Source organism: Scardinius erythrophthalmus, assembly GCF_964197995.2.
Source record: "Scardinius erythrophthalmus genome assembly, chromosome: 17".
NCBI lineage: Eukaryota > Metazoa > Chordata > Actinopteri > Cypriniformes > Leuciscidae > Scardinius > Scardinius erythrophthalmus.
In genome coordinates, this window is record NC_138237.1 from 23919982 (window position 1) to 23947635 (window position 27654).

Consider the following 27654-nt stretch of genomic DNA (forward strand, 5'->3'; position numbering starts at 1 on the left):
CCCAGTGTCAAAAAATGAGAATTTGTTGCACTCTTCACATTACAGATGGTGATTCTCTGCCTCATTGTGTGGAACAGATTGGAGACACTAATTCTTCTCAGGAACACACGTCACAGTTTGTGCCCTGTATGATTAATGAAGAAGAAAAAAAATACTACAACCCTTTTTGCTGTATATAGCCTATATTTCCGTATGTATCTTCTCCATTTAAAATATTTACTCCTACATGATTATCAGCTATGTTCAGCCATCCTTAAGGCACTACCATGAGCTTAGGGGGGCAAAGAGAGCTAGCGAGAGAGGGATGGGAAGGAGGGGGAATAGCTGCAGGCATTACTGAATTACAGAATCCACAGACACACACACTGACAGAGAGAGAGAGAGATAGAGAGAGAGAGGCAATCTCACAAACAGCATCACTCTCAGCTTGACGGAACGACAGTGAACAGAATAGGGAAGAGAACAGAAGAGCAGCATTAGGCAACAAGACAAAGATGAGGTTGATTAGACAGCAGTGAAATTACCTGAGCGGGAAATAAAAGAGGGGATAGACGGAGAGAGGAAAAGAGGAGTGTGGGTTTTAATCCCTTTGGCATGTGAGCGTATCTCTGAGTGCAGTGGTCACCCTGTGTGTGAGTGTGTGCTGCAGAGTTTGTTGGTGGTGTTGGGACGCTTTGAACTGGAATGTATCTGAACTAACCTCAGGGGACTTTCGGGAAGACACCATGCTGGGCAAGGATTACATGCTCGCCATCATCATCGTCAACTATGACGGTAGGTACACGGATGCATCTGCACTTTCCCCTCCTCTTTGTTCTCTCTCTGCTTAGTGCACTCTCTACTACTTAGCTGTCGAAGTGAGCGGAAGAGTTTCTCTTCATCTGCAGACACATTGTCTGTTGTTCAACGCTCCGCCGCTCACTTATGACTTTAACCACAGGTGCTGTGTCATACTAGACCCACCCGACTTTTTGAAGACCCTGTTTTTGAGACGTTTAGTCAAACGAACTTGATTTTGCTGGAATTAATTACAAGGAGTTTTGCATCGATTGATTTTCTCACTCGAGACCAACACAATCTAAAAAAGTTGAAATTGAGAGGTTTGCCTGTTGATATTGTTGAGGGCCAGGCGTACAAGCGTTCATGGACAATGTCACCTGTGTGGTTTTGTCGGGATTATGCATCTGTTGGAGGATTAGATTATGGAAACACAGAAGCATAATTTGCCCACACAACATGAAGCATTAGGCTATATAGACCAGTAAACTTTCCATTCATGAGTTTATGTGGTAGAGCTTGATATCGTTACACTTTGGAGTGCAATTACTTTGAATGATTTATACTAAGAGCTCCAACTGAAAATATTTTATGTTTATTAATAATTGTTACAGCCACCTGAGGTAGTGTTAAAGGTGATACATGTTAACTATTATAGTCAAAACAACTTACCTAGTGAGCCGTGATGCTAAAAGTTGCTTCCAAAAGTGTTCAAATGAAACTTCCTAGATGATGAAGTGATAGTGGGCTGATATGTTGAGTTTTGCTTTCAGAAGATAAAATTAACGGAATCCTAGATGGTTGTTGACCAGTAAACCATCACGTTATGATATAATATTCATATTCTGTTCACAGAATAGGGTATTGTGATGAAGACGTTTCAGTTGAAAAAAACTTGACGTCCTGTGGCGTGACATGCTAAAACTCTATTGATGAAAATATTATTGACATGTCTAGTCTATGTAAAAATTATTTATTCAGAGACTACATGGAATATGTCACAACAACAACAAAATAATGTCACACCACAGGACCATTTAAAATGAACTGCTGAAGGAAAAAAGTTGATTATAATGGTGAGCCTGAAGTATACACCTAAAATATCAGAGGACCCAAAATAGCCTATACACTTTGTTTTATAGACTCATATAAATTTGACCTTAAAACCTTGATGTTTATAATAAAAAAGGACACATTATGTGTCAAGTACCCAGTATCTGTACAAAGGGAGAAACTGTCCTCGCCGCGTCCTACCCACGTCATCACTCTTAAAATAACTTCTGTTAAACACACAGAGAGGAGGTGTGTGTGACAATGAATGTTTGTCTGTTGTCTCTGTACGAGAGACATTGAATGATGGAATAGCTTCTCCAAAAGCAAAGGCATGGACACTAAGGCACTTAGACACAATGCTGAATGGTGCTGAGTGAACACTGATGGCAGGAGCTCCTGTAGATGTGCAGGAATCGATTGCATTTGCTGCAGATTTTCTTTACTTAATCAATTTTGTTGTACTTTCAGTTACTGAAATACTGCCTGCCTCCATGTGAGGATGTCTTCATAAGGGTGTCCTAAATAAAATGCTGTGTCTTGCTTCTTGATTTATTGAAGGCCCAAGGATTAAGTCCCAGATGGATTTTTAGATCCACCTCTAGTCTTAATCTTCCCGGTCTGACCTCACACGGACATAACTGAACTGGGATTATCTGACCACTGACATAATGCCATTGGGATTATTTATCCCCCAGATGTAGCTACAATTCTCTCTTTCTGCTTCTCTCTTTCTCTCACCTCCAATATGTCCAGTTTTGAAATCTGTCAGGCAGGGTTCGAATTACAAAGTGGCTTTCGGGGGAGCCCTATTTTCCGATCCTCCCTGACTGACTTTAACGCTTTTGGTGCATGTTCGGGCATTTAAAACAATAGGTTTACAGTAAACAGTACAGAACGTACTTGGTTACTTGCGTAACCTCGGTTCCCTTAGACTAGAGATAAGGGAACGAGTACTGCGTTGCCTTGCCGTGCTATTTCTCTCACGTCAGGCGTTTTCGCTTCAGTCGATTAGATCTGTCATATGGCGAGTTTTCTCTGTATTTATACTCTTCTATTTGGCGCGCAGTCTGGCAGGGCGCCAAGCGCTCCTATTGGATCGCACGCTTCTGCTTTCTCGCCATTGGTTTGTGCAGTTGCCTGAGCACAGCCTATCAGCACTCTCGCCTGTGCTGCTGCAATGCGTTTTAAAATAAAGGCTTCAGTATTCTCGAGAAAAGGAGTTTTCCCTTGTACAGAATGTACAAGAAATGTACAGAGAATCAAAATATAAATATGCGACACAAATGGACAGTGTTTTAGAGCTCCCCCTAAATGTCTCAAAGTAGGCTTTCAGGGGAGCCCAGGTCCTTTTCAGGGGAGCCGAGCTCCCCTTAGCTCCCCCGTAATTCGAACCCTGCTGTCAGGACAACTTTGTCCTTTTCTTGGCTTTTCGCAATATTCCCCTTTTTCTTCCAATAGTGCCTCTTAAGGTTTTTAAAACCAGTTTATAATTGGTTGTTAAACAACTGTTTTTGCTTAGCAATGCAACTGCTAATACAGTGCTAATGCTAATACAGCGTTAGCACTGTGTTGTTTGGTATCACAAAAGCTGGGCTAAAGGTATGATATGAAATTCAGTAATTTCAGTAGGATTCCATGCAGTCGGGAATTTTACATGCGGGTAAATGATTTTGTAATGATTACAAGTTGTCCATGTGGATTCACCACACTGACCAACAGAAAGCTGCTTGGTTTGAAAGAGACTTTTCTGACTGAAAGCAGAAACAACAAACTGAGGGCTGTATATACACAGGACAAACTAAGCTGACTAGAAACAGGTGTGCAACTAAATCAGTTGCCATGGTGACAAATGAGGAGCGGGGAAGTGGGGAACAAAGGAAACAGAAACAGAATACAGAAAAACAAAATTACCATGATGACCAATAGAAAGCTTCTTGGTTTAAAAGTGACCTCTTTTTTGATCAAGGTCTCTTTTATTTTCAAAGATAACAAACAAAAGTTATACTACAGGGCCGTTGAATGCTTGAATCTGATTGGTTGACGAACGTTCTAAGGTGTGCATTATTTTCAGGGAAACGCACGGCTAAAGTAGTTCCAGGCAGGTCTTGACCGCATTACAGTTCCATATCACTTCGCGTAGTTAATGAATATATTAGTGAGCATACTCACATGAAATAGTCAAGTCTAGTTCCTATGAATACAAACAACCCAAACAGCTCCCCAATGCCCCCCACCCACATGTACTGGACCCCAACAAATTACCATGCATCCAGACATACTCAGATATGAGTCTGCAGGTTCATACATATATAATTCAAATATCTAAATAATATATATATAAAAAAAAAAGACATCATCAGTAAATAATGAAAAAATAAATGCACACACAATTGGGTTACATAGACATGTTAGTAGCTGCCGTGCCTTCTACAAAGGAAATAAAAGGCTGCCAAATTGTATAAAATTTTCTAGTGGACCCTCTTACAGTGTATCTAATTTTTTCTAAGTGAACATAACTCATAACCTCCCTGATCCATTGGCCATATGTTGGGGGGAGAGCATCTTTCCATTTGAAAAGAATAAGCCTCCTAGCCAACAAAGAGCAGAAGGCCATCATATTTACTGTAGGTGGCGCCCAGAAAAGGTGGCATGTACCGGAGCCACACCAAACAATGAAATCAAAGGAGATGGATGTATTGTTCTTCCACATATTTCAGAGAATGCCTCAAAGATGGACTGCCAAAAATTATGCAGCTTAGGGCACAACCAAAACATGTGTAATAATGTGGCAGGAGCCTGTCTGCACTGATCACACGTAGGATCAATACTAGGTTTAAAAGTGACTTCTGTACTGACATGTTTGGTAATGTGTTGCATCTTAAGCCTGTAGTGTAGAAGGGTTATAACCCTGGGTGACAGCAACCCTAACTAAGGGTTAAGAGTAGAGTAAACACTTTTCGGTACTCTCTCTCTCTCTCTCTCTCTCTCTCTCTCTCTCTCTTTATTTTACATTCGTCTCAGTGTTCTTTACCTCATACTTCAGCTTTACTTTGAAAGTGGTTGAATTGGAAGGCGAAAAATCTATTGATTGCAATTAGTGCCTTTTATTACAGTTGTTTCAGTGGCTCATGGGAGTCACGAGTGGTCAGTTCTGATTGGCCACATGAGAGCTCTCTGGTAAAAGGCACAATTCAGTATATTGGTTTTTTAGACTCTTTAGTTGCCTGTCGTTACTCTCAAATGTATCTGGGTGTCGAGTTATATGTCCTGTTTACTATTCAAGTAGTTTTCCGGAATAATTAAAAAAAAAATGTGGTGCTTGAAATGCAAGTATCAGTGTTAATATTGCTTAAACAGGTTTAACACCAACTCATATGTCTTGTTGAGTAGAGGTGCTATTACTTTTCTAAGACTTAATGCATACTATAGGGAAAATAAGACCATTTTTGTAAGCAGCCACTTTGCAACACCCTAGCAATCACCCAGAACACCCTAGCAACTGCATAACACGATAGCAATATGCTTTAAACTATTCAGACTGTATAGCAATGGCCTGGCAACCACCCACAACTAGCATTGTGCGCAGGCAAGCACTCTTCAGGAAATGTACTCGAACATTAAACTCTGAGATGCAGAGTGCCAAGTAATGAACATGTATTAATGTCAGACTTTGTCAGCATGATGCCACTAACAGTGAGGTTTTCTTGCACCAAATTGGACACAATTTGACACAATCATTATATAACAGTTTCTATAGGGACTGATCAGGCAGTGCAGTTTTTCTCAGGAGATCATCAATAATTCACAAACATCCTCTTCTCAACCCCTCCACCCCCCAATCTGTTGTTATCGCTTCATCCTCATAGCCTTGAAGTTGTTAGTGGGTGCGTGATGGGAACTGCGGCACCACCTACGTGCGAAAAGCTGTGATACCACAATTACAGGAAGTGATGCCGTGTCTCAGCTGCTCCACAATACCCTTAAGAGTTCATAACCCACACTTTTTCTTGAAACCACAGAATTGCATTTGAGATTCGTATGTCTGCAGACAGTATTACATGATGTATCATGTAATATAACGTACATTATGCTGATGGTAGCATGGGTGTCATTTGAAGTAAATTGGCGTCAGAATAACAGATGAGTTGTATATTAGCAACTTATTCCTTCTTGTAATATCCATCAATATTCATATACCTGCCCCTGAGCCTGAAAAAAGTGATAACCAATGAGGCATCTGTGTTTCAGCATGCATCCACTCATTGCACTTTTATTAAAACTGCCTTCAGCTCCAAACACAGACAGTAAGAAGACAGCATTTCAGGTGCACCGACTGGGGACCAGAATTAGACTGAGAATAACCTTTATTCTTCCTTCAGCCTTTTTCTCCCTGTGTTTTATTTCAGCTGACAGCACAGCTAGCCAGCCCAAAACACTAAAAATGTCATGGTAACACAGTGCGATTATTAAGGCCTGTCAGGAGCGGAGACGAGGGGTGGCTTGTGAAAAAGAGGAGTTCGATCTGGACGTGATTGATGATCTCTTGGGAGGGCCGGAGGAGACACACAAACATTCACAAAAACATTTATATGCTGCCACTGCTGGAAAACGCTGGAAAACTACTTGAATTTCACTCGAAAAAATCTGTGCGAACCCTGATAACAGTCCAAGCCATTAGATAAATCAGCTTATAAGTGTAAAAATGGTCATCTAGTAAGCCTCAGGGCTGCAACAAGTTTAATTGGACTGAAGCAGATTTGAGGTGTTGGTTTAGAGGTTAAACCCACAGTCCTTTGTGTTGTAAGATTATTGTGGCTTTAACAGGATTCTCCAAGCTCTCAAATCTGTTGAAAGCAAAGGTAAGTGAAAGCACATCCTCTCCTCTTCACTTAGTGCCAGTGCTGTTTATATCGCACACTCTCAGAAAACATACACTACCGTTCAGTTGTTTGCGGTCAGTCATTTTTGAGGTCATTTTTAAACAAATTCATACCTTTTTTTCAGAGAGAATAAAAAAGGTAGGTATGCATACACATTACATTTTTGTAAGTTTAGGAAGACACTAATGTGGCACAGTATCAATGTTTGGACTTGTAAATCTTTTTACACATATATGTACGATAAAATCATAACTGCATTGTAAAAAGATACGCTCTTAATATAACTACACAAATACAAACAAGTCTCAAACTGTGATGATAAAAACAACAACAGCTGCATAAATAAAGTCAGTAAACAACAAAACAATAAGCCTGTAGCGCTATCCACATAATGTATTCATGTTGCAATGCGTGCTGAGAGCTCACAGATCAGCTGTTCAGCATAATGTGGGTAAAAAGGTCCAATATCTATTGTCAAGCACAGCTCACAAGAAATCGTTTAAAAAACCAAACACTCGTACTGATGTGTGTAAAAATCTATTCTGACTAGTGTATGTAAATCATAAGGGCTTTCTCATCAAATCAACAATTTACATGTATGTGCAAATGCACACTATGAGACTGTCTGTGTCATTGAATGTCAGAGGCAACTCTTATACCCGTGCTCAGGCAATCTCGTGTCACTACTGACCCAGTTCTAGTACCACGCACGCACACACACACACACACACTCACACATACAGTCTTGTTTTCTCCCCAAACGTCCCCTCCAGCCTCCTGCATTGTGTTTTTGTGAGAGTGGACAGGGCTCTCCAGATGCATTGTGTTAAATGATTCTCTCAGGCTAGAGATAAATTCAGGCAAATATAATTCAGCAGACAGAGCTGCTCTTTCCTGCTTGCTGTTCTGCCAGTAGCCCTATGCACTAAATCAGAGACGTGACAGGATGACTTTGACACACATAAACACTGTAAAAATGCTGTAATTTTACCAAGAAAAAAATATGAAAATGCTACAGTTAAAACCTGCCAATTGGTACTGTAAAATGTTTGGTTGTAGAATTGCTATATAATGTATACAATTTATTAAATTATGTAATATTCAACATGAAAATACATTTACAGTAATTTTTTTTTTGTTAGTCGCCTTATATTTTACATTGAAAAACAACACAAGGACATTCCTTGAGGTCCCTATTGCATCACAACTGATTATATTTTATTTACATAGTTTTTTTTTTTTTTTGCTATTTATGAAGATTAGAATCTTTAGTGTTAGATTTTATGTTTTTTAGGTCATATTCATTTCATTATTTTAGTTACCTGATGGTGGTTTGACTTTGTGTGACACTGTGCATATACACAGTGATGATGAGATGATAATGAACAGGTGTGATGATGTAATGCGTGTCCATGACTACTGATGACTGGCGGGAAACTAAGAAATACATGTGACTGATGAACACAAACTGAAAGTCCAAGAAGACAGAAACTAAGAACAAGCAAAACTGTGTGCGTGTGACAGATACTAGACACTTATTGTTAGCTGAAAACATAATACAATTATTTAATTCTATTTAATCAAATAAAAGATGGCAAGCACTGTGCCCACCTTTGAAAATGACAGTCATTCCAATTCTGTGAAATTGTGTTTCTTGTTGAGTTCTACATGCACAATTTCCATGTAAACCTAATAATAGGTTTATTAACAAAATAACAAAATGTAGATTAACACAAATAATCTGTAACACTTTACAATAAGGTCTCATTTGTTAACAGTAGTTAATGCATTAGTTAACATGAACTAACTTTGAACAATATATTTTTACCGCATCTGTTAACCTTTGCTGATATTAGTTAATAATTAAATGAATAATCTCATAAAATCTAATCTACTTCTTCATTGTTTGTTTATGTTAGTTTACAGTGCATTAACTAATGTTAACAGATACAACTTTTGATTTTAATAATGTATTAGTAAGTGTTGAAAGTAACATTACCTAAGATTAATAAACCCTGTATGTGTATTGTTTACCATTAGTTCATGTGAATAACACATGAAACCTTATTGTAAAGTGTTACCAAATTATAAATACAGTTTTAATGTATTTAATAAAAAAATCCAATAACAGATACAGAAGTTACATATAGGAAATGTTTGTGTGAGAGGGACAGGGTGATAGAGTAAGAGATAATACAAATGAACATTAGTCCAGCTCTTTTTTAATAAGACAGAGCTGCTTTTAGATTTGACCTCATTTTGGCTTGTGTCATGTGGGCAGATTAGGGCCTGGTCTGTCTCTTATGAGTAGATCTGAGCCCATCACTGCAGTGACCTCACCCCAGAGTGTGTGTGAGAGAGTGTGAGGGCTGCTGGCTCTGTGTTGGGAATTGTAACATGGCACATTTACAAGAATCTTGCATGCTGCCCTCAAACTAGCATGTGAAATGTTTATAACATTTTATTTCAGGTACGGATTAATCCAGTAATCCATTCTTTTTGCAGATAACATCTGGAATGATCAGAGTCTGGAGCTGGATTCGGATCTGCCTCCAGGATGGCGCACTATACGTGACAGCACTGGCACCTATTACTGGCACGTGCCCACGGGCACCACTCAGTGGCAGCATCCCTCCTACAGCGCAGAGGAGGAACAAAACACCATTAACGGCATCACTGCCAGCCAGATCAAGGTGAGATACTCTGATCTGTGTGTGTGTGTGTGTGTGTGTGTGTGTGTGTGTGTGTGTGTGTGTGTGTGTGTGTGTGTGTGTGTGTGTGTGTGTGTGTGTGTGTGTGTGTGTGTGTGTGTGTGTGTGTGTGTGTGTGTGTGTGTTTCTGTCAGTCATCACATCTCCACTCTTGATTTCTTCAGACTGCAGTGGATGGTAGGCGGGATTCAAGAGGAAGACTGACTGAAAACCCGCTACCCTCGCTGAGCGAAAGGTGAGGGGATCACACATTCGCTGGTGGTCGTTCGGCTGAGGAAAGGCTACAGATGTTTCTATCAAACTAGACATTAAAACATGCAAACCAAAGTGTGTGAAGCTCAATATGATTTAACCAAGTTGGAGATGCTCTTGGATGTTCTTGGAACATCCTTGTTGAAATAAAATGATTTCATTAGGATTAGGATAACAGGCTTTAATTTTAGGGTAAACCTGGGAATTTTCCAGGTTCGATACAAGGGGTTGTTTGACTGAAATGTTGTTCCAGAATAATGACTGGCTGATTGTATAATATTCCACTTATTACACAGCAACTTGACTATTTTTATTTTCACTGTCTTTGTCCCAGGTACCTTTTTTGATAGAAAATCACTAATGAGATCTTATAAAAACCTCAGTTGTTTCTCAGACAGCAATGAAAGTAAATCGAGAGCAGTTTTTTAATCAAATCTCCTGCTTCTCAGATTTTTCTTGTGAAAATATACCCCAGTAATTAATGCTGTCTCATTCATGTCCATTTTTATGTCTCCTAAGGAATTTGAGGAGAAACATCTGAACCGAAGTTCAAACTTAAATTAGAAAAAAATGGAAGTATGAAAGAGAAACGTCTAAGCTATATTGTTTCCCTCTGGGCAGTTATACAGTTCATCAGTCCGTTTTTGGTAATCACACCACGTTTTTCAATCAAGTATTCCATAGCGCAGTGCAATAAACAATTTCCATTTATGTGCACACATTTGATAAAAGTCATTATAGGAACATGTCTCCCCGAGAAGACATTCACCAAGCCACAAAATATTTTGTTAACCCTTAAATACATGTTTTGCCAATCATCGACCCCCGATATATATCTAACACGGATGGATCTCTAACTACCGCAATAGTATAAAACTCTTCTGATATTTTAACAACAATTACAAAAGAATAAAATAAAGAGTATTTCATTACCTTTTGGAACTTGTAAGAGTTCAATTTGAGCAGTCATCAGATTAAATTATTGTTGCGCAGAAAAATTATACTTACACTATTACATACCTCGGGTCACTAGCTACCCTATACACATTTACAGACTATTAATTAGATTTAATTAGACATTTTCATTTAAAAAAAGTCTTGTTATATTGTTTATAATGAATAGATAAAATACTAATTATAAGACGGTTGATGTCTAAATAAATAAAAAAATAACGAGTGGGGAGGGTAGTAAATAACGTCCCAGGTCACTTAAGACCCGAGCTATGCGTTTAAGGGTTAAAAATGTGTCTTCAACTAATTTATCGCGATTGTTTTTAATGTGTCGGGTGTAGTAACACATTACCCATTGACTGTGTCCATTTGCATTCTTGATGCAAATGAAACTCTGGTACAGCTTAGCAGCCAAACACACACAAACAAGTTAAGCCAAATTCTCCTTCTGGTGCTCTGGAGATGAAAAAGCACCTTTTCTTTCCATTTGTTCCCTCATTTGTTTACCCCACTATTGAAGCCTGTAGACATCTAATTGAACAAACACATTCCTATACCTGAAGGTGGTATTACCTGAACAGATGTCTTCTCCGCTGAAAGAGGCTGAATTGTTCTTCAGACAGCCAGTCAGGTGTAGACTTCACAACTGTGGGACGGAGAGTAAAACTTTAACTTTGGCCAACCTCCAAACACTCTGATATCAGGCCATGAGGCCCCAGTCACGCTAATGCTTGAACATAAGCGAGCACTCACCTGGGGAATTATGAACGCTGAGAAGAATTTTTTGTAGTGCAAAACATGGTCTTTGCCAGTGAAGGACAAAATACTGTACACACATTTATGTAACAGGCTGGAACGTGCCTTTATTTAGTGCCATGTTCGTCATTGACTGACCTTTCCAATGACTTTGTTCAGAGAGCTGTGATTGGCTGTTTGGGAATTGTTGACAGCTACAGGGAATGCAGTTACCTTCACATATATTGTCAGCACCTTGAGGCGGCATAACACAACAGAGCGCAAAATTATACTCTGGCATGTTAAGTTCAGAAGTTCAGTGTAATGAATTATTATTTTATTTATTTGGTTTCTACCGAGACAAAGTCCTCAATAAAGGACTTTCTATTTTATAGCTCTGTTCTATATAATTTTCCTCTGCAGGACCTCTGTTTATTACAGGGAGGAAAGCATGCTCAAAATGCTCTGGACAAAGCTGAGTGTGATAATTATAGGGGCTGTTTCTTGTTTACAGGACAAACTAACCCAGCGGTCTAAATGGGCTTTTCTAGAGCATAAATGAAAGTGCTTTCAGTAGACCTCCAAACAGGAAAATAAGTGTTCAGCATCTCAAGACTTAATCTGCATTCCTATTTTTTTTTTTTTTTGTCTGCTGAATTGAGCCCAGTATTTAATTATGGGTCATTATCATAATGATGTGCTCTCTTGCTCTGCTTCAGGCCCTCCTGGCAGGAAGAGTATTTCTGTGCCAACATGGATCCCGACTCCAAGGTAGAATCATGCTGTGTGCTGCCCTAATACTGTTCAACATGTACAATTTATGACTGTTTTCTCTGCTGTTAGTCACTGTGACCCACAAATATCACACTTAAGAGAAAGCACATGCTGAGGTAACCACTGAGGGTCAGAGTTGGAAAGCAGCATTAATCAGAGCATGTTTAGTGATTCAGTAGTGTGCATATGTGCGTGTGCATGTAGAAGGTGGGGGTGCAGGGCTATGACCTCTAAAAGCTCAAGGGATGCTATTTTAAGACACAGCTTTATTGAGTCTGTGTAAAATGATACTAGGCAGGGTCATAGATGTATGCTCTGTACAAAACATTTTGACTTTCATCAGTCACCAGGCTGGTAAACAGTAGCTTACTGGTTTGATTTCCTACAGGAGTAAAAAAAAACACTGAGGTACGACAATATAAAACATCCTACCTGTAATCACTGTAATATAAATGGATGTTATCCAGAATGTCAACATTAACTGCATGCCAAATGTATGCAACTAATTAAATTATTAAATTAAAACAATTTTGATAAATATGACTAAATATGACACCAATTGTGACCTTATTTATTGTAATTGTGTGACACATTTGGCACTTTTTATTTCACATTTTAGACTTTAAAATATGTAATATAAATATAAATATAACTTTATTTCTTGTGTTTGTGACCATTTAGTTGTGACATTTTATCTTGCAATTGTGACTATTTCTTTTAATGGCAACATTATTTCTTTTAATTGTGTGACTACATACAGTAGTGGCCAAAAGTGATGTCTGGAGGGGATATTTGATTTTAATGACCCTACAAAGTCTGATTAAACCATAAAAAATATGAAGAAAATATTTTAAATATGAGGGAGGAACAAAACACTAAACTTGGTTAAGGTGTTTATCTGAAAAACAATTTTTGGCAAAAAAGGCAAATATGTGTATACATATATATGCTTGAAAAAAAATGAAAAAGCTCACACAAAAAAAACATATTTTGACTACAATAATCAGTTATTAATATTTCATTGATTCTCTCTTTTTTGTTGTTGTCGCATGTTTTTATATATTTTCCCCTTTATATGACATCCTGTCAAAATATGAAGTCTGCATAATTTGGCATGTTTAATTGTGTTATCAGTTATCAAAAATAAAACTGATTCCAAGCACAACTACACGAACAAAATCTTTAACAATTTTTAAATAATATTTGAATAAAATGTGAAGATTCCTAGACCTGACATCAATTTTGTCCACCACTGTATCTCTCAATTGCCACTATATTTCACAGTAACTTTATGGCCCGGTATCACAGACAAGGCTTAGAATAAGCCAGGATTAGGCCTTAGTTCAGTTAGGACTAAATAGCTTTTTAAAACGTGCCTTAGAAAAAAAAAACATTACTGGAGTGAATCTTGAGACAAAACAAGGGCAGTGACATATTTTAAGATATGTCAGTGCAAGATGCTTTCAGATAAAACAGCTCAAACATGCAAACATTTAGTCTGGGACAAGGTTTAAGTCTTGTCTGTGAAACCGGGCACATTTCTCACAGTTGCAACTTGTGTGAGAAAATGTGACTTTAAATCTCACAATATACCTTATTACCTTTTTATTTATTTATTTATTCTTATGTTAATACAAAGAGTGGAAAGGTTTCTCAGAAGGATTAGGGAGATCCAACTCACTATTAATGCCAATGGATTTAGCAACAAGTGTCAACATATTTTGCGTCACATTTTATCTATCTGAAGTAAGTGATGTTAGGAGAATCTCTTCATTTGTCTTGCAGTGTTTTGCTGTGCGTTCTCTGGGTTGGGTTGAGATCCCCGAGGAGGAACTGACCCCTGGCAAGAGCAGTCTGGCAGTGAACAACTGCATCCAGCAGCTCTCTCACAGTAAAGCAGAGGGCCGGGACGCAGTTGGCGCCTGGGGAGAGGTGAGAAGAGCCTGGCCTCATACACACGTGACCTAGAATAGATGAGATGTGCTTAGCTGGGGCCCACCAATGCCCTTGGAGGTCCGTTGAATTCATTCAGACAGGCGTAATAGCAGTACTAGCGTGCTAGCCCTGTAATAGCACAAACCACTGTTGCTACATACTGCTGCTGAGTGTTGCAGGATATATTTTGGTCTGTCCATTAGCTATTTTTTTTATTGTGTGTGTGTGTGTGTGTGTTCAGGGTCAGGATATGATGATGGTGCTCAAGAAGGACACTCTCAGTCTAATGGACCCTGTGGACCGCAGCCTCATCCATTGTCAGCCCCTAATCAACATCCGTGTATGGGGGGTGGGCTGCAACAATGGCAGGTAGACTGGCCTGTACCATTCTTCTACTTCTGGGTCTAAAATTCCTCAGTTTTTCTCCTTTTCAATGCTATCACACAGAATAAATATGGATTTCTGCAGAGACTCTATTCACTACAGTTTAACAGAAAATGTATGAGCCCGCTAAATGAAAAATGGCCTGTACATCAGTTCAGTTCATCATATTTCCTCATGCAGTGACAGGCAGTGGCAGGTTTTTGAACACAGAGTGCTTTTTTTAATTTACGCCTAGCGAAGCCCAGTGTAGCTGCAGTTTCGGTTTTCCTGTAAAACGCTGAGCCACTGTTGATGAGTATTTGCAAACCCAGCTATAATAGGAAATGTTTTGCATGGACTGTGTTGCTTTTGTTTTTGATTTGTGTGTTGTTGAAAGCTTTAATTACTAAATAAAAAATTACTATAAAATTGCTGGCTTACGCTGAGAAAGAAGAGTAGCTCCCCTTGTGAAAAACAAGTGCACTTAAATGTATTGAATGTGCACTTGTAGTGTACTTCAAAGTACACTTTTAAAAAGTATAAAAAGTAAAAGTATAAAACTGTACTTGCAGATAATATAATATTAATGAAATAAAAGAGGCTTAAAGAGAGTACACTTTCATGACAGTGTTTTTTTTAACAAGTTTAAAGCGCCAGTCTGTAACTTTTTTGGGTTAAAAATGATCCAAAATAAATATTTGAGCAGGTACATAACCAGCCAGTGCTCAAAACTATCTGCTTGCCTTAGCTCGATTCAAAACGGTAAGCTTGTAATAATGTTTTTAATTCCAGTGGTACTGGTGGATTTCCGTGGGAAATTCGAGCATGTCTTTGCGTCATTACGTCACATCTGTACACAAAAAGAAGGAGTCTCGGCTAGTAGACTATATTGCGTGTGAGGATGTTGGAGGTGGAGATTTATAGCCTTTTCTCACAGCACTTGATATAATTAAACGTATCATTTTGCTGGCGGATCCAGAAGGGTTCAAATGACAATCACCAGTGACAACTGGAGATTCACCCGTTGTAAAATGCAAAAGACTTCGGACTTCAGAGTGGCTACCGAAAAAAAGAGACTGCCGGGCTCATGGGAAAACAAGGATAAATTGCCGAGGCACAACCCACGTAAAGTTGAAAAATTGCAGATTTCGAACAGAGATGGCGTCAAAGAGGAAAAACTGCGAACTGCAGCTTTAAGTACTTTGTGATAATGCCACCTTAAAGAGTTTTACTTTAAAATACATTTTAAATACACTTATTTTGATGTGTTGACTCACATATTTAAGAACATGGAAAGTACTTGATTATAATTTTAACTGTAGTGTTATTCGATTTTGCATTTAAAGTTAATGTATTTTAAATGATTCAGTATGCTCTTTTAAAGTATATTATTTCTGTAATAAGTACTGTTTTTAAAAGTATGCTAAAATTAAGCGTATAGCGTCAGTTCTGGCTGTCACGTTAGTCAAGCTCGCATCAGTTGACACTCAGCTCCACGTCTGCCTATAGGAATACGACGCCTATCACTGTATACATATATAAGCTCCTTCAGTATTATCAGAAGCTATCGCGTTTACCCGCGTAACCCTCCTCCATCCCCAGCTCCACCTCTCATCAGTCAGGATTTGGCATTGTGATTCCCCTTGAATCAGAATAAATTATTGAATTATGTTGTACATTCAAATCTTTATCAATTAATGATATCTACAACACATTCATGTTGGTTCTGTCCTGTTTACCCTTATTGCTGCTCTCCCTGCTCTTATCCATGCTAGGCTGCATGGATGCGCAGGGAGTTCTTGCCCGGAACAGAACCATACCGCCAATCCAAACTGTATGCTAATTGTCAATCGTATTTGACGATAGTGGTCCTGACAGAAGTGTACTTCTTTTTCACAAGGGTCTATAGCTTGCTAAAATATTCCTCGCTTCTTTTGCATTATTTGAACTATTATTAACCTTTGTTTCCTTTTTCTTTTTTAAACCACCACTCGTGAAAACAGAGACAGGTAATAACTGCACTTGTTTTCTTTTTTCAATTAGACCTAGAAAACAGTGATGTCTCGTGATGTTGTGAAGTAGTGCTCCTCAGTAGCTATGTTTTCTTTCATTTCTTTACTGTCATGCATCTCAGGTTGTGCAAATTGTACTAAATGCAAAAAGTATAATGAAAGTGTACAAGTTTTTATTTTTTTATTAACCGATGATGATACATTTATTTAAATGTTTGCTTTGCTTCGCATGTTTTAGAAATAACCTCCCCTGTGTTCAAACATTAAATGCAGATGATTCTGCCATGATGGACCAATCAGAGTCTCAGTATTCATGACGTTTTGGGGTTTGTCAAAATTGTTTGGACATAGGGGGAACAGGTTAGTTTGTCATGATGGGACCATCACTAGAGCATGTTGGCATGTGCCAATGACATCATCTTTACGCCTTATTCATATTGTGAAAATGTGCTCAGATCGTAAATCCAAAAATAGACCCTGACTAAGTATAAAAGTGGAACCCTGAGCTCTTTCATCACTGAGATCTGCAGGGACTGCTACGATGACTCTATATTCACACAATGAAGGTTTCCATCTGTCTCTTTTCTAACCAGATGAACTCATCTGTTATTCTGTTTGACTCCCATGTTCTCCTTTAATAGTTGAGAGTAAACGAGTGCTGGATTTCACAAGCATCAGTATTCTGTGCGAGCTTGAGCTGCACGCCATATGAAGCACCACTGCTCTACATTTCTCCAATGTAATATTCATGAATAAAACATTCTCTTTGAAGAAGCTAGAGCATGCAGCTTTTGGTGTTGAAGAATCAGAGGGCCTGCACTGTTGCATTGCATATAGAATTGGAAAATCATACTGCCCAGAAATGCCGATCGATCTGTATTTATAGAACATTGACATCTGATATTGCCGCGAACAGTCAGCTAAGAGAGACTTTCTAAGGTTAATGTGAGGAGATTTAGTGAATAACAATTAAGGTTGAGAGATTAGAGTTGGTTTAGCATCACTTTGTGATGAATACCCAGCTGGCCGATGTCATTTTCTGCTTGCAAGGGGTTTTGTCCTATTTTTATTTTAGCCCTATTCTTAGAAGGGTTGCTTCCTACTGTGGCCATCCAGCATGTTAGTCAAACGCAATTCATCATGATGCCATAGCATGGATATATCTATATATGTATTATGCTTTCCACAGAAATGTTCAACATTGATAATACAAATAAATGTTTATTGAGCAGCAAATCAGCATATTAGAATGATTGCTGAAGGATCATGTGACACTGAAAAAAATAAACATTTAATTTTACATTGTAATAATATTTCACAATATTACTGTTTAAAGCCAGGAGGCCTTCCTGTGTGGAGTTTGCATGTTCTCCCTGTAACTGTGTTGGTTTCTTCTGGGTGCTCTGTTTTCCCACAATCCAATCCAAAAACATGCAGCATAGTTGAATTGGAAACACTAAATTGTCCTTAGGTGTAAGTGAGAGTGTGAATGTGTGTGATGGACTGTCCACTTTAGACATTCTACTAACAATAAGTAACTTTGCAACTACGTCAACTGCCAGTCATTAGTAAACTGTCTACTTAATATCTGCCAACACTGAATTTTGATGGTCCCCCAACAGACATTCTACTGACTAACTTTGCAAGTACATGTTAACTTATTCTAACCCTAACCTTGATTCTTTAAATCTACTAATGCTCTAAAGACTGGTAGTTGACATGTAGTTGCAAAGTTACTTATAGTTAGTAGAATGTCTAACATGGTTTATTGAAATAAAGTGTAACCTTAAAATTTTATTATTTTAAAACAAAATACCATTAACCATTCTTTTCATGACCATATATGACTACGTGACTGATTATATATATAACATTTTAATGTGGATATTATGTTATGATCATGATTATGTTATGATTATTATGAAGTGATATTATGTGTTTCTATCAGGCTGTTAGAATAAGCATGAAAGTCACTGTGATGAGTATTTACTCCGTTCTCCTGGTATCCGTAGGGACTTTGCCTTTGTGGCCAGTGATAAAGACACCTGCATGCTCAAGTGCCACGTGTTCCGCTGCAACGCTCCAGCCAAGACCATCGCATCTGCCCTGCATGAGATGTGCTCCAAGGTAAGATCATATGATCCTGATAAATCTATTGTCATCATTAACATTAGCATTAATATCATTTCATGGTCAAAAATGTCCATATTTCAAAGATGGCGGTTTGTTTCCACAGATCATGGCAGAGAAGGCGGTGCAGCAGCCCTCTATGGCCCGTTCTCTCACCATGGAGAGTATCTCCCCAGAGGACTTGCCCCTCCAAGGTAAAACAACTGCCTTTTTGAGAAAGTGGCGTCTTTTAAAGCAAATTGATTGGTTGACTCAACTGCAAATTGTATTGTTTCATGAGACTGTTTGATGTGTGCTTTCCAGTTGACTTCTTGGAATCAGTGAGGCAGAGGGTGCAGAAGTTTGAGGTGGAGTACGTTGGAAACCTGCCTGTATCCAGAGCAATGGGTGAGTGTGATTTGGGCCATTCAGATATCTAATTGTAGAAGGCTGAGAGCCGTGGGAACGGAGCGAGGCCGGTGGCTAATGAGCGTCATCTGCGCGCCACACCGGTCTCGAGTCCCACTGAGGAGCTCTGGGAGGATAAAAGGAGGAGTGATGACAGTGAAGGACAAGAGAAGACCAGGCCTGGACTTTATGTTGTGTTTTGTTATGTTTATATGCAGTCGTCCATGAGGGGTTGCCCCTTTGCTTTCTTTTTCTTTTACTTACTTTTGGATTAATACACTATGTTGAACGTTTGTCGGTTCCCGCCTCCTTCTTCCCTGAACACCCCTCGTTACACTAATAAACCACTTTCACACTAGGGCTGGGTAAAAAATATCGATTTATCGATTTTAATCGATTCTCATTTTTACGAAACGATATCGATTCTTAAATCCCAAGAATCGATTAGTCATCCTGTTTTCAGTTGATGAATGAATGGAACATTGTTGCGCACATCCCATCCAATAAATCGCAATAATCTTATATTTGATATATTTGATATAATATTATTGATATGAAACAAAGTCTCAGATTTCAAATTACGTCCATTTTCTTACGAAATTCAAAAACTCTAGAGAGGAGCATTTTGTTAAATATATGCACCATATTACATATTCATTATAATGTTTAATGTTCTTCAATATTTAATGCATGTTTGAATAAATCTGGAAAGTTTTTTTATGACAGCCACCATTTAAATTTGTATATAATTTCATATAACTTTATTATTAGAAAAATAAATAAAAGTGTATTTTAAGTGTTTGTATACAAATCAGTTAATTTTTACCTTCAATATTATAGTTGGCTAATGAAGCCTATAGGCTACAACTGACTCCCATAGTTTACAATAATAGTTAGAAAATTGCAATGTATTGTACCTGATATCCAAAATAATCAATATTGAATCGAAATCGAATCGAATTGCAAGCTTGTGAATCGAAATCGAATTGAATTGAATTGTGGAATTTGTCAATACCCAGCAATGTATTTTTTGTGTCTATGTGTTTTTTATTTTTTTTATAATTTTTTTATTATATATTCTCTGAAAAACTCTTTAACCTCAGTGCCAAACACTTCATTTTTGGCAAATGCAAGTATTCCTGCTCTCAAGTTTGAATTAAAATGTCGCATTTAAAACATTTTCAGTGTCAAATATGAGTACAACATATTGTGGATCCGATTTGGACCTGTATCAAACAGTTTTAAGATGAAGACAAAAAGCTTAAGTTTATAAAGATTTGGCCATTAAGATTAAGATCTAAAACCAGGTTAATTAATACTTTGGTGGCTGATTAGAGACCTAGAAACCCTAGCTTAAACATCAAAGAAAGTCATGTTACCACCTGAGTGAATGTGATACCACCAAGTACAAAATGTTTTTGGCTGGATCAACATCTTTGTTGATCCTGGAACAACATTCCAATCAACCAATCAGATTTGAGGGACAAGTTTACAGTTTATGTCAAGTTTAGGCTTACAACTAGGGTTAGGTGCTTCTACATCAGTGTTATTCACCTGTCATTTCCTTTGATTGTAGGGATAACTTATGGGTAGGGTTAGATTTAGGGGAAGGGATAAGGTTAGGACTACATTTTCGGACAGGAATGTTGTTCCAGGATCAACAAAATATGTTACTTAGCAAAATCACAGGGACCTGCTAGGGATGTTTTGTATGGGTTTGTGGTTAATGTGTTTTTCATGTATGTGCTGACAGGAATGGAAGTGTTGAACAGAGCTATTGAGAGTATCATGCACTCCAGAGACAGAGATGAGTGGGAGCCGATAGTCATCCATGTGTCTGATAAAATTCTGTCTTTATGGAGAGGAGAGGTGAGAGTATATACTAACTGACATTGAGATTTTGACTGTACTCCATTTGCATACTAACAGGCTATGCTATAGAATACTTGTGTACTTCATACTGTACGAGTTGTACTGTATACTACTTAATGTTTAATAACAGTTCACAAGTTTTATATTAGTATGTTTGATGCTGCACCCCTATATGTTTTAGACATGTGGGTTTCTTCTGTTGGTATTTTTCTATTGCATGCGAAACAGTATTTGTTATGCAACGATGGGTTTCAAAGAGTAGTATGCTACATTGCTGTCACCAAATAATGTTTAATTCATCAAATGCTGTCTAGCTTCATAAATTCATTCTCATTTTATAGGTAAATTTGTTTTGTATTTTTCATTCAAATTTGTGTGAAAAAAAGGTTGAAAATAAATAATTACACATGAAATGGAAAGTCAAGTCAGGTGCACTTAATTTTTTGGGTTTTCTTCACTTTTCCCCCTCTTGCTTTATTTCAGGATGGAGATGACCCATTTTGGGAATGCCAAGTACGTTACTTAACTTTCCTAGGTGTGGGTCATGACACACACACTTTTGCAGTCATAGTGGATGCTGGAACCCAGCGCTTTGAGTGCCATGTGTTCTGGTGTGAGCCCGATGCTGGGATCATCTCGGAGGCAGTTCAGGCTGCATGCATGGTGAGGCAATACTACATTTATTTGACTTTCAACCCTACATAACTGACAAAATATCCCACACTTAAGTCATAGTTTCATAGCATCGATACAGAATTCAATGCAAAATCTATCACGTCTTCTTAAGTATTTCTAAATGTCTGCTGCCCCCTTCAGGTCCAATACCAGAAGTGTTTGGTTGCGCAGACTCCTCCTGTGAGGTCCAAAATGTGGCGGGCCGGCTCCAAAGTCAAACGAGCCAACTCCATGGACGGCTCCAGCTTCCCGCTCCGACACCAAGGACACACACCTTCCAAAATGGCCTCTCCCAGCGTGAAGAAGGGCATGTTGGCGTTTTTTGAGACATTCCGTAACAAACAGTCTGCCGTACCCACACCCTAACAACAGCGGTTCTGGGAGGGGAATGGGGCCTGATGGGCTTTGAGGGGGGGGGTGGAAGATGAAAGGAATGAAGAAACATGAAGCTTAAGAAAGCTCAAGATATACAAGTATCCTTTGCCTTTGGCATTTTTAAAAAAACAATTTAACTTAAAAACTGAAGTTCCCCAGTACGACCTCACAAAAAACAACCCACCTAATTGCCCTTAATAACAGTGTTTTTGAGGATTGACATATCTGAATGTAGGTGTGCAGAACAGTGTTTAAATGACATTGAGGTGCTGTGCTCTCACATTCCAAAAACTGAAAGAACACCAAATGCTCTGCAGTTCAAATGCTGTTATACAAAAGTTAGTTCCTGTCCTAAAATTTGATTGGTATAACACTGACAGACAGACACCAACCAACACCAACAGACATGCCTGTCTGGTTTTGACCACCTGCTGTTGGTCGACGCTAGTTTTGAACGTTCAATCGGCATTTGTCGGGTCATGGAATGTCTGAGAAGTGACTCACTGTAAACTAGTGATTGTCGGTGTTGGTCGGTGTTTGTCAGATTAGTCTATTCAACTTATTTTTGATGTAAGAGCGGACATGGCCATTTGTAAATTGAATGCGAGAGGCTTCCGGACCGGTTCCAGTTATTTTAGCTGTTCAAAAACAGTTCATTATGCTGCTTGAAATTGCAAACTGGCATTTGTTATCATATTATTTTAATATACTATCAATCATTAACACAATGGTTTGTAGAGCAGATAGATTTACCGTTTACTACACTTTATTATTCTTCAAGTTATTTACCTAAAAAAATTGGAAGTCTTGCACATTCACAAGAAATAGTGAGTACAGATTAACCTATAGAGAACAAATGCTCTGGGACTTCACTTCGCTTGTTTGTTTGTTCCAGACAACCTGTCTGCGTGCATCTTCAGTGACTTCTCTGCAGATTACACCATTCTTTATGAGTCAGGTGGACCTTAAGCCAAAAGTATACTCAAGCTGTGCACTTTCCTCAAGCTCAGGACAGTCTGCGTGATGTAATTGTCCTCATCAGCACCGTCCTCTGATGTTACCCCCCAATTTTGTGTCCGTGCAGACTTGTGCGCAGACAACAGCACCTGTGCGAGTGATTTTTGAAAGTTGTGAAAATTGTTTGCAAGATGGAGCAGAATTTTTAATTTAAGCTTTACTTTGTCCATACAGACAAAAAATCGGGCATGGTGTAGACTGTAGACATTAGCAAATCACAAATCACCATGTGGACTGTCCACGAACTAGAGCGGAATTTGGAAAATGGAACTATACTTTCGGCTTAAGTCATTGCATCGCTGACTCAACTGTGTATTGCTCAGAAACACAATGGGTTGTTTTTCATTGGCGGAGCAAGAAAAGACAAAGTAACCAGCAATATTGTGTATAAAATGTTTATTGAACTGTGTATAAAAGCAGTATCACACACGCTTAAGTACAGCTCTATTGGTTGAGTGATATTGCTGAAATAGGATCCATTTTTAACTCAAATCCAGCAACTGTGAGATTGAGTAACATCTAACAACCCTGGACTCTGTACAACCTCAGACTCAGAAGTCAGAGCATCTCAAATTTTCTAATCTTATTGCACAAACCAAAAAGTTGTGCAATAAGATGTATAAAGCAAGTTGAATCGCAATGTGTGGTATATTTTGATAACAAGTATCGATGTACAGTGACCTAATTCTTGTATGACTAATATGTAGACAGTAGAGACGTTCCCTTTAGGAGGTCACATTTATGTTCAAAAAGTAAATTTAGCTTCAAACCTACTAGGAGCATATCCGTATATTAGCAGATGGATGTTGTTTGCTGTTCTAATACACCTTTAGAATCAATTTAAGCTCAGAATATTCAAGGTCGTTATTCAACTTGAGCAAACGGAGCAATCTTCACACACAACAGAAAGACCTCAATTAACGTAGTGCTGTCAGTGCAAGAGTCGTGCTTTAGATAGACCCTGCTTTTGTCACTTTCACTCTTTCTATATCGTGAGCTCAGAAAAGCAGATGAGGAGATGTCAGTGGCCCCTATTAAAGACTCACAATGCTGGTTTGTGGAGCCCTCAGTTTAATGCAACCGTTGCATGGTTTTGCACCTGCTTGGAAATTCGAGGCTTCGCTTGGGTACTTGCGAACGCAGGCAGAGGGCTTTAAAGCTTTAAAAACAAACTAAGTATGTACTTGGATAATTCAAGAACATTTTAAAAGACACAGTCAAGATGCTTCATGCATGGCTCCCCTATTGACAATTGCACGTGAAAATTCACTAACGTGACCGTGCCTGCAGAACATGTGATTTTCTCAAAGTCTGTGCGGATCTTCGCGATAGTATCCACAGGAACAGACCCTTGAGCCATTTTATTCGCATCTGAATGTAATAAGCTCTACAAAAGCTCTTTGAAACTCAATCATAGCGCATGTTAATCTGAGAAGCCCACGGGCTCTTGAGCACCCACATGAATGCCACTGAAGGAAGTTATGTGATACTATATCTAATATGCAACTGCTCCTTCCCGTACTAAAAAAAACTCACATGTATTATATCACAAATTAACTCAGGTCTCCTTAATGCTAAAATAAAGGGGGGAAGTATAGAAGGGGACGACTCTTCAGCATGTAAAGTCATTGATAAAAAGCCTTGAGAAGTGAGTTTAACTGATAATCTTGGGCCCTGTTTACTCCTGCTGTTAAGATGCACAACCCATTTACACCTGGTGTTTTAATCCGTCTCTTTTGTCCACTTTCAACCACTTTTGTTTTGGTTTCTTCGAGGGGAGGGTTTATGGGCGGCTGTTTTTTCAGATCTTTCGATTTAATGGACAAAATAAGCTCGCGCAATTTACGTGAACTCGTCCGGAGCGGACGGACCGCAAGACCACGCAGAATGCGGTGAGCGTGTTAGAAATCAGGAATGGTGCGAGAACATTGTGCTTGGTACGCTTTTCGTCTTCAAACCAAACTTGGGTCCTTTTGTGGCTGTTCGAACACATCCGACCACATGAGCGTTCACACTACAAAAGAAATCCGGTCGAAAGCGTTTTCGACTACCTCTGGAAGTGGTCGAAAGTGGACAAGCTCAAAACGCTTCAGACTGCGTTTACACCTGTATTTAGCGTCGTCCACTTGTGATCCGATCGCCCAAAACGCATTTTAATACCAGGTGTAAACAGGGCGTTAGTTAATGCTCATGTAGCACCTGTTAGTTAATGCTCATGTAGCACCTGTTTCTTATTTTCTTTCCTGTTTATACTCTCTGTAAAGAAATCTCTCTATATATATTTGCAGTATTTCAGTACAAAACTAGGATGTCATGTAAATGGTTTTGTATTATTCTTTGTGTTTGTTATTATTGTTGTTATTAATCAGAATGACATCGACCTGAATCCACCATTTGGTGGAGTGTGTTGGGACATTAAACTGCTTCAGTCTCTGGCTCTGTTCTCATTTATTTTTGCGTCAGTGTCTTCTTATACACCCACTTTTTTCAAATCCCTCTTCTCCTTCCATTTGTTGTGTCCAGAACAATGTTATTGTGTTATCCCATTGAGTTGTTTCAAGTTAAAGGTCTTTGGCATGGGTAGAATCCTCCTTTTCTAAACCGGGCTCCTGTTGTTTTGTGTACAGACTCTGGTAATCTTTAAAATGGAGAAAAGACATTTATTTGTCAGACATACCAGCATCATTTCGAACATAGCAACTTCAGTGGGTTGACTTCCTCAGGAAACACTGCTAGCAAAAGTGTCAAGACCTTTGGTTTATAATTATCTTTGATGTGGGAGATTTGAGACCAGTGTGCAGATGCAAATGTATAAAATGCATCTAAAGGTCCCAGACAGACAGCAGGTCTTTGTATTTGCTCTATCAGGTTATTTATCTCAGATTATGTGCGCTTACCCTCATTTCGGCTGGTACATCCTTTAAGAGATTCATACAGTCCTGTTTCGCTTTGTTCAAGATCTGTGCACAAACCACGAAACAATTACATTTTATAACTTAAATTAAATAAAATATAACAGACTAAAAACAAGCTAACTGTTTAACAACATGCAGCATAAAATTACACTTTAAAATATACTTTTAATGACCATCATTAACTTGTGCAATATTATTGCTTGCCTTTTTCGTCTCTAAGATCAGTGGTTTTTCCGGAATGTAAATCGGTCTCTTGCATTTCTGAATTATGTCGGTATGAAACATGGAAACTGGAAAAAAATTAGGTTGATATGTAAATGCTGAAACATCTTTATATGAGTGGAATTCTTCTTGATGACAATGTAAAACAAATGAAGCAAATGAATAATACCTTGTTTTAAGATGAATGTGTCTCCAGTACAGATAGAGAAAAAACACAGTTGCAATGACAGCGATCCACATTGCTATAGCAATACTGATGAGAGGATCTTTGCCTGAGCAATTCTTCTCAACTGTTGCATTTTCTTCAATGCCAGAAACATTCATTGGGGCAACTGGGCAAAAATTCAATTCAATTAATGTTGGTCTGAATATTACCTTATGCAGCTCTGTTTTATGTCAAAGAAACATAAAATATCTAAAATATACATATAAATATTGGATTGGAATCAAATTTTATGCAAGAAATGAAATCAGTCTTACCTTGGGCATCATGAGACATTGTTCCTCGTTTTATCAAAAAATGTATTTGATCAATTGATACAACAAATGATAGAATTTTGATTTGCACATCAAAGTGTCTTGTTAAAAGTGTGTGGGCGCGGGTGGCGTTAACCTTTTTTAACTGAAGTCAAAACCTCAGTTTCCTGGGTTTACTTAAATGTCCACTGCAAAAAGTGAGAATGATTACCTCGTGACCACATGTTTGACTCTAGTCAATGTCATGGGCAATGGTACTTGAAATAAAAAAGCACATGCATATAGCTCATATTAATTTCTACATTGACAAAGTCAATATTCCCAGTCATTTGAAAGACTTCCACAACAATCTATGACTATACATTCTTCATCTCTGCCATCACCCTCACTGCTTCAGTCCTCCTTGATCCTCATCTTCTTCCTTTCAATCTCATTTTTCTGATGCACTATCATCAATAATTTCTTGAGTACAGCTTTTCCTCTCTGTCTTCTATAAAACGTATACATCTTTCTAAAACACAGGCAAAAAGACTATTATACTGCCTGCCTGCCAGTACTGAACAATAGTGCAGATACACAGACAATATGTACACAGAAAAAATGACCAAAAACACATTTAGATGTACAATAAATAATGGAATTGATATGCATTTTCTAGTCTGAAATGACCTCACTGTGGTGCCCTGACAGCATGTGACCTAATAAGCTAATGTCTTAAACTTCCTTGTTGCTAAAAACTTGTTGCAAGTGAGGGTGAAAATAAATAACAATCCTTTTCACATTGTGGAACTTTGATAAGTCTGCCCAAACACGCTATAGATCGAGCTGAGTCAATATCATGCAAATATCCGACTCGTAAAACATGTGGACTGCCAAATTCGCAGCGAAACAGTATGAACCTGAAGATTCTTGTAATCGAATGTCTTGGAAACACTTGGAAATGAAACAGCCTGAGCGAGTCTTTTCACATGCAGTTTCATTCAACAACTGAAAAGGTGTCTTCAAACAGCTGATCTCGGGTCAGTCACATTGACGCACACGGCAGGCGCCACTGCTCAGCTCTGTCTTTTGTCGAGTGCATAATTTTATGTCGACAAATGTATTATACACATTCTGTTTACTTGCTATGCCAAAAAAGAAT

General features: G+C 38.4%; 2 protein-coding genes across 2 annotated transcripts; one reads left to right on the forward strand and one right to left on the reverse strand.

Moving 5' to 3' along the window:
• The first annotated feature begins 362 nt into the window (after positions 1-362).
• On the forward strand, positions 363-25339 carry apbb3 (amyloid beta (A4) precursor protein-binding, family B, member 3). The gene is made up of 12 exons (XM_081390090.1): positions 363-774; positions 9216-9403; positions 9586-9656; positions 12079-12130; positions 13919-14065; positions 14310-14437; positions 18456-18570; positions 18680-18767; positions 18877-18960; positions 20714-20829; positions 21316-21495; positions 21649-25339. The coding sequence occupies exons 1-12, from the start codon at positions 726-728 to the stop codon at positions 21871-21873; spliced, it is 1443 nt and encodes a 480-aa protein (XP_081246216.1). The 5' UTR covers positions 363-725; the 3' UTR covers positions 21874-25339.
• Positions 23283-27398, reverse strand: LOC308705782 (uncharacterized protein). The gene is made up of 5 exons (XM_081390978.1): positions 26517-27398; positions 26206-26368; positions 26019-26104; positions 25797-25859; positions 23283-25537 (listed from the first exon to the last, which is right to left on the reverse strand). The coding sequence occupies exons 1-5, from the start codon at positions 26533-26535 to the stop codon at positions 25461-25463; spliced, it is 408 nt and encodes a 135-aa protein (XP_081247104.1). The 5' UTR covers positions 26536-27398; the 3' UTR covers positions 23283-25460.
• Positions 27399-27654: the final 256 nt, after the last annotated feature.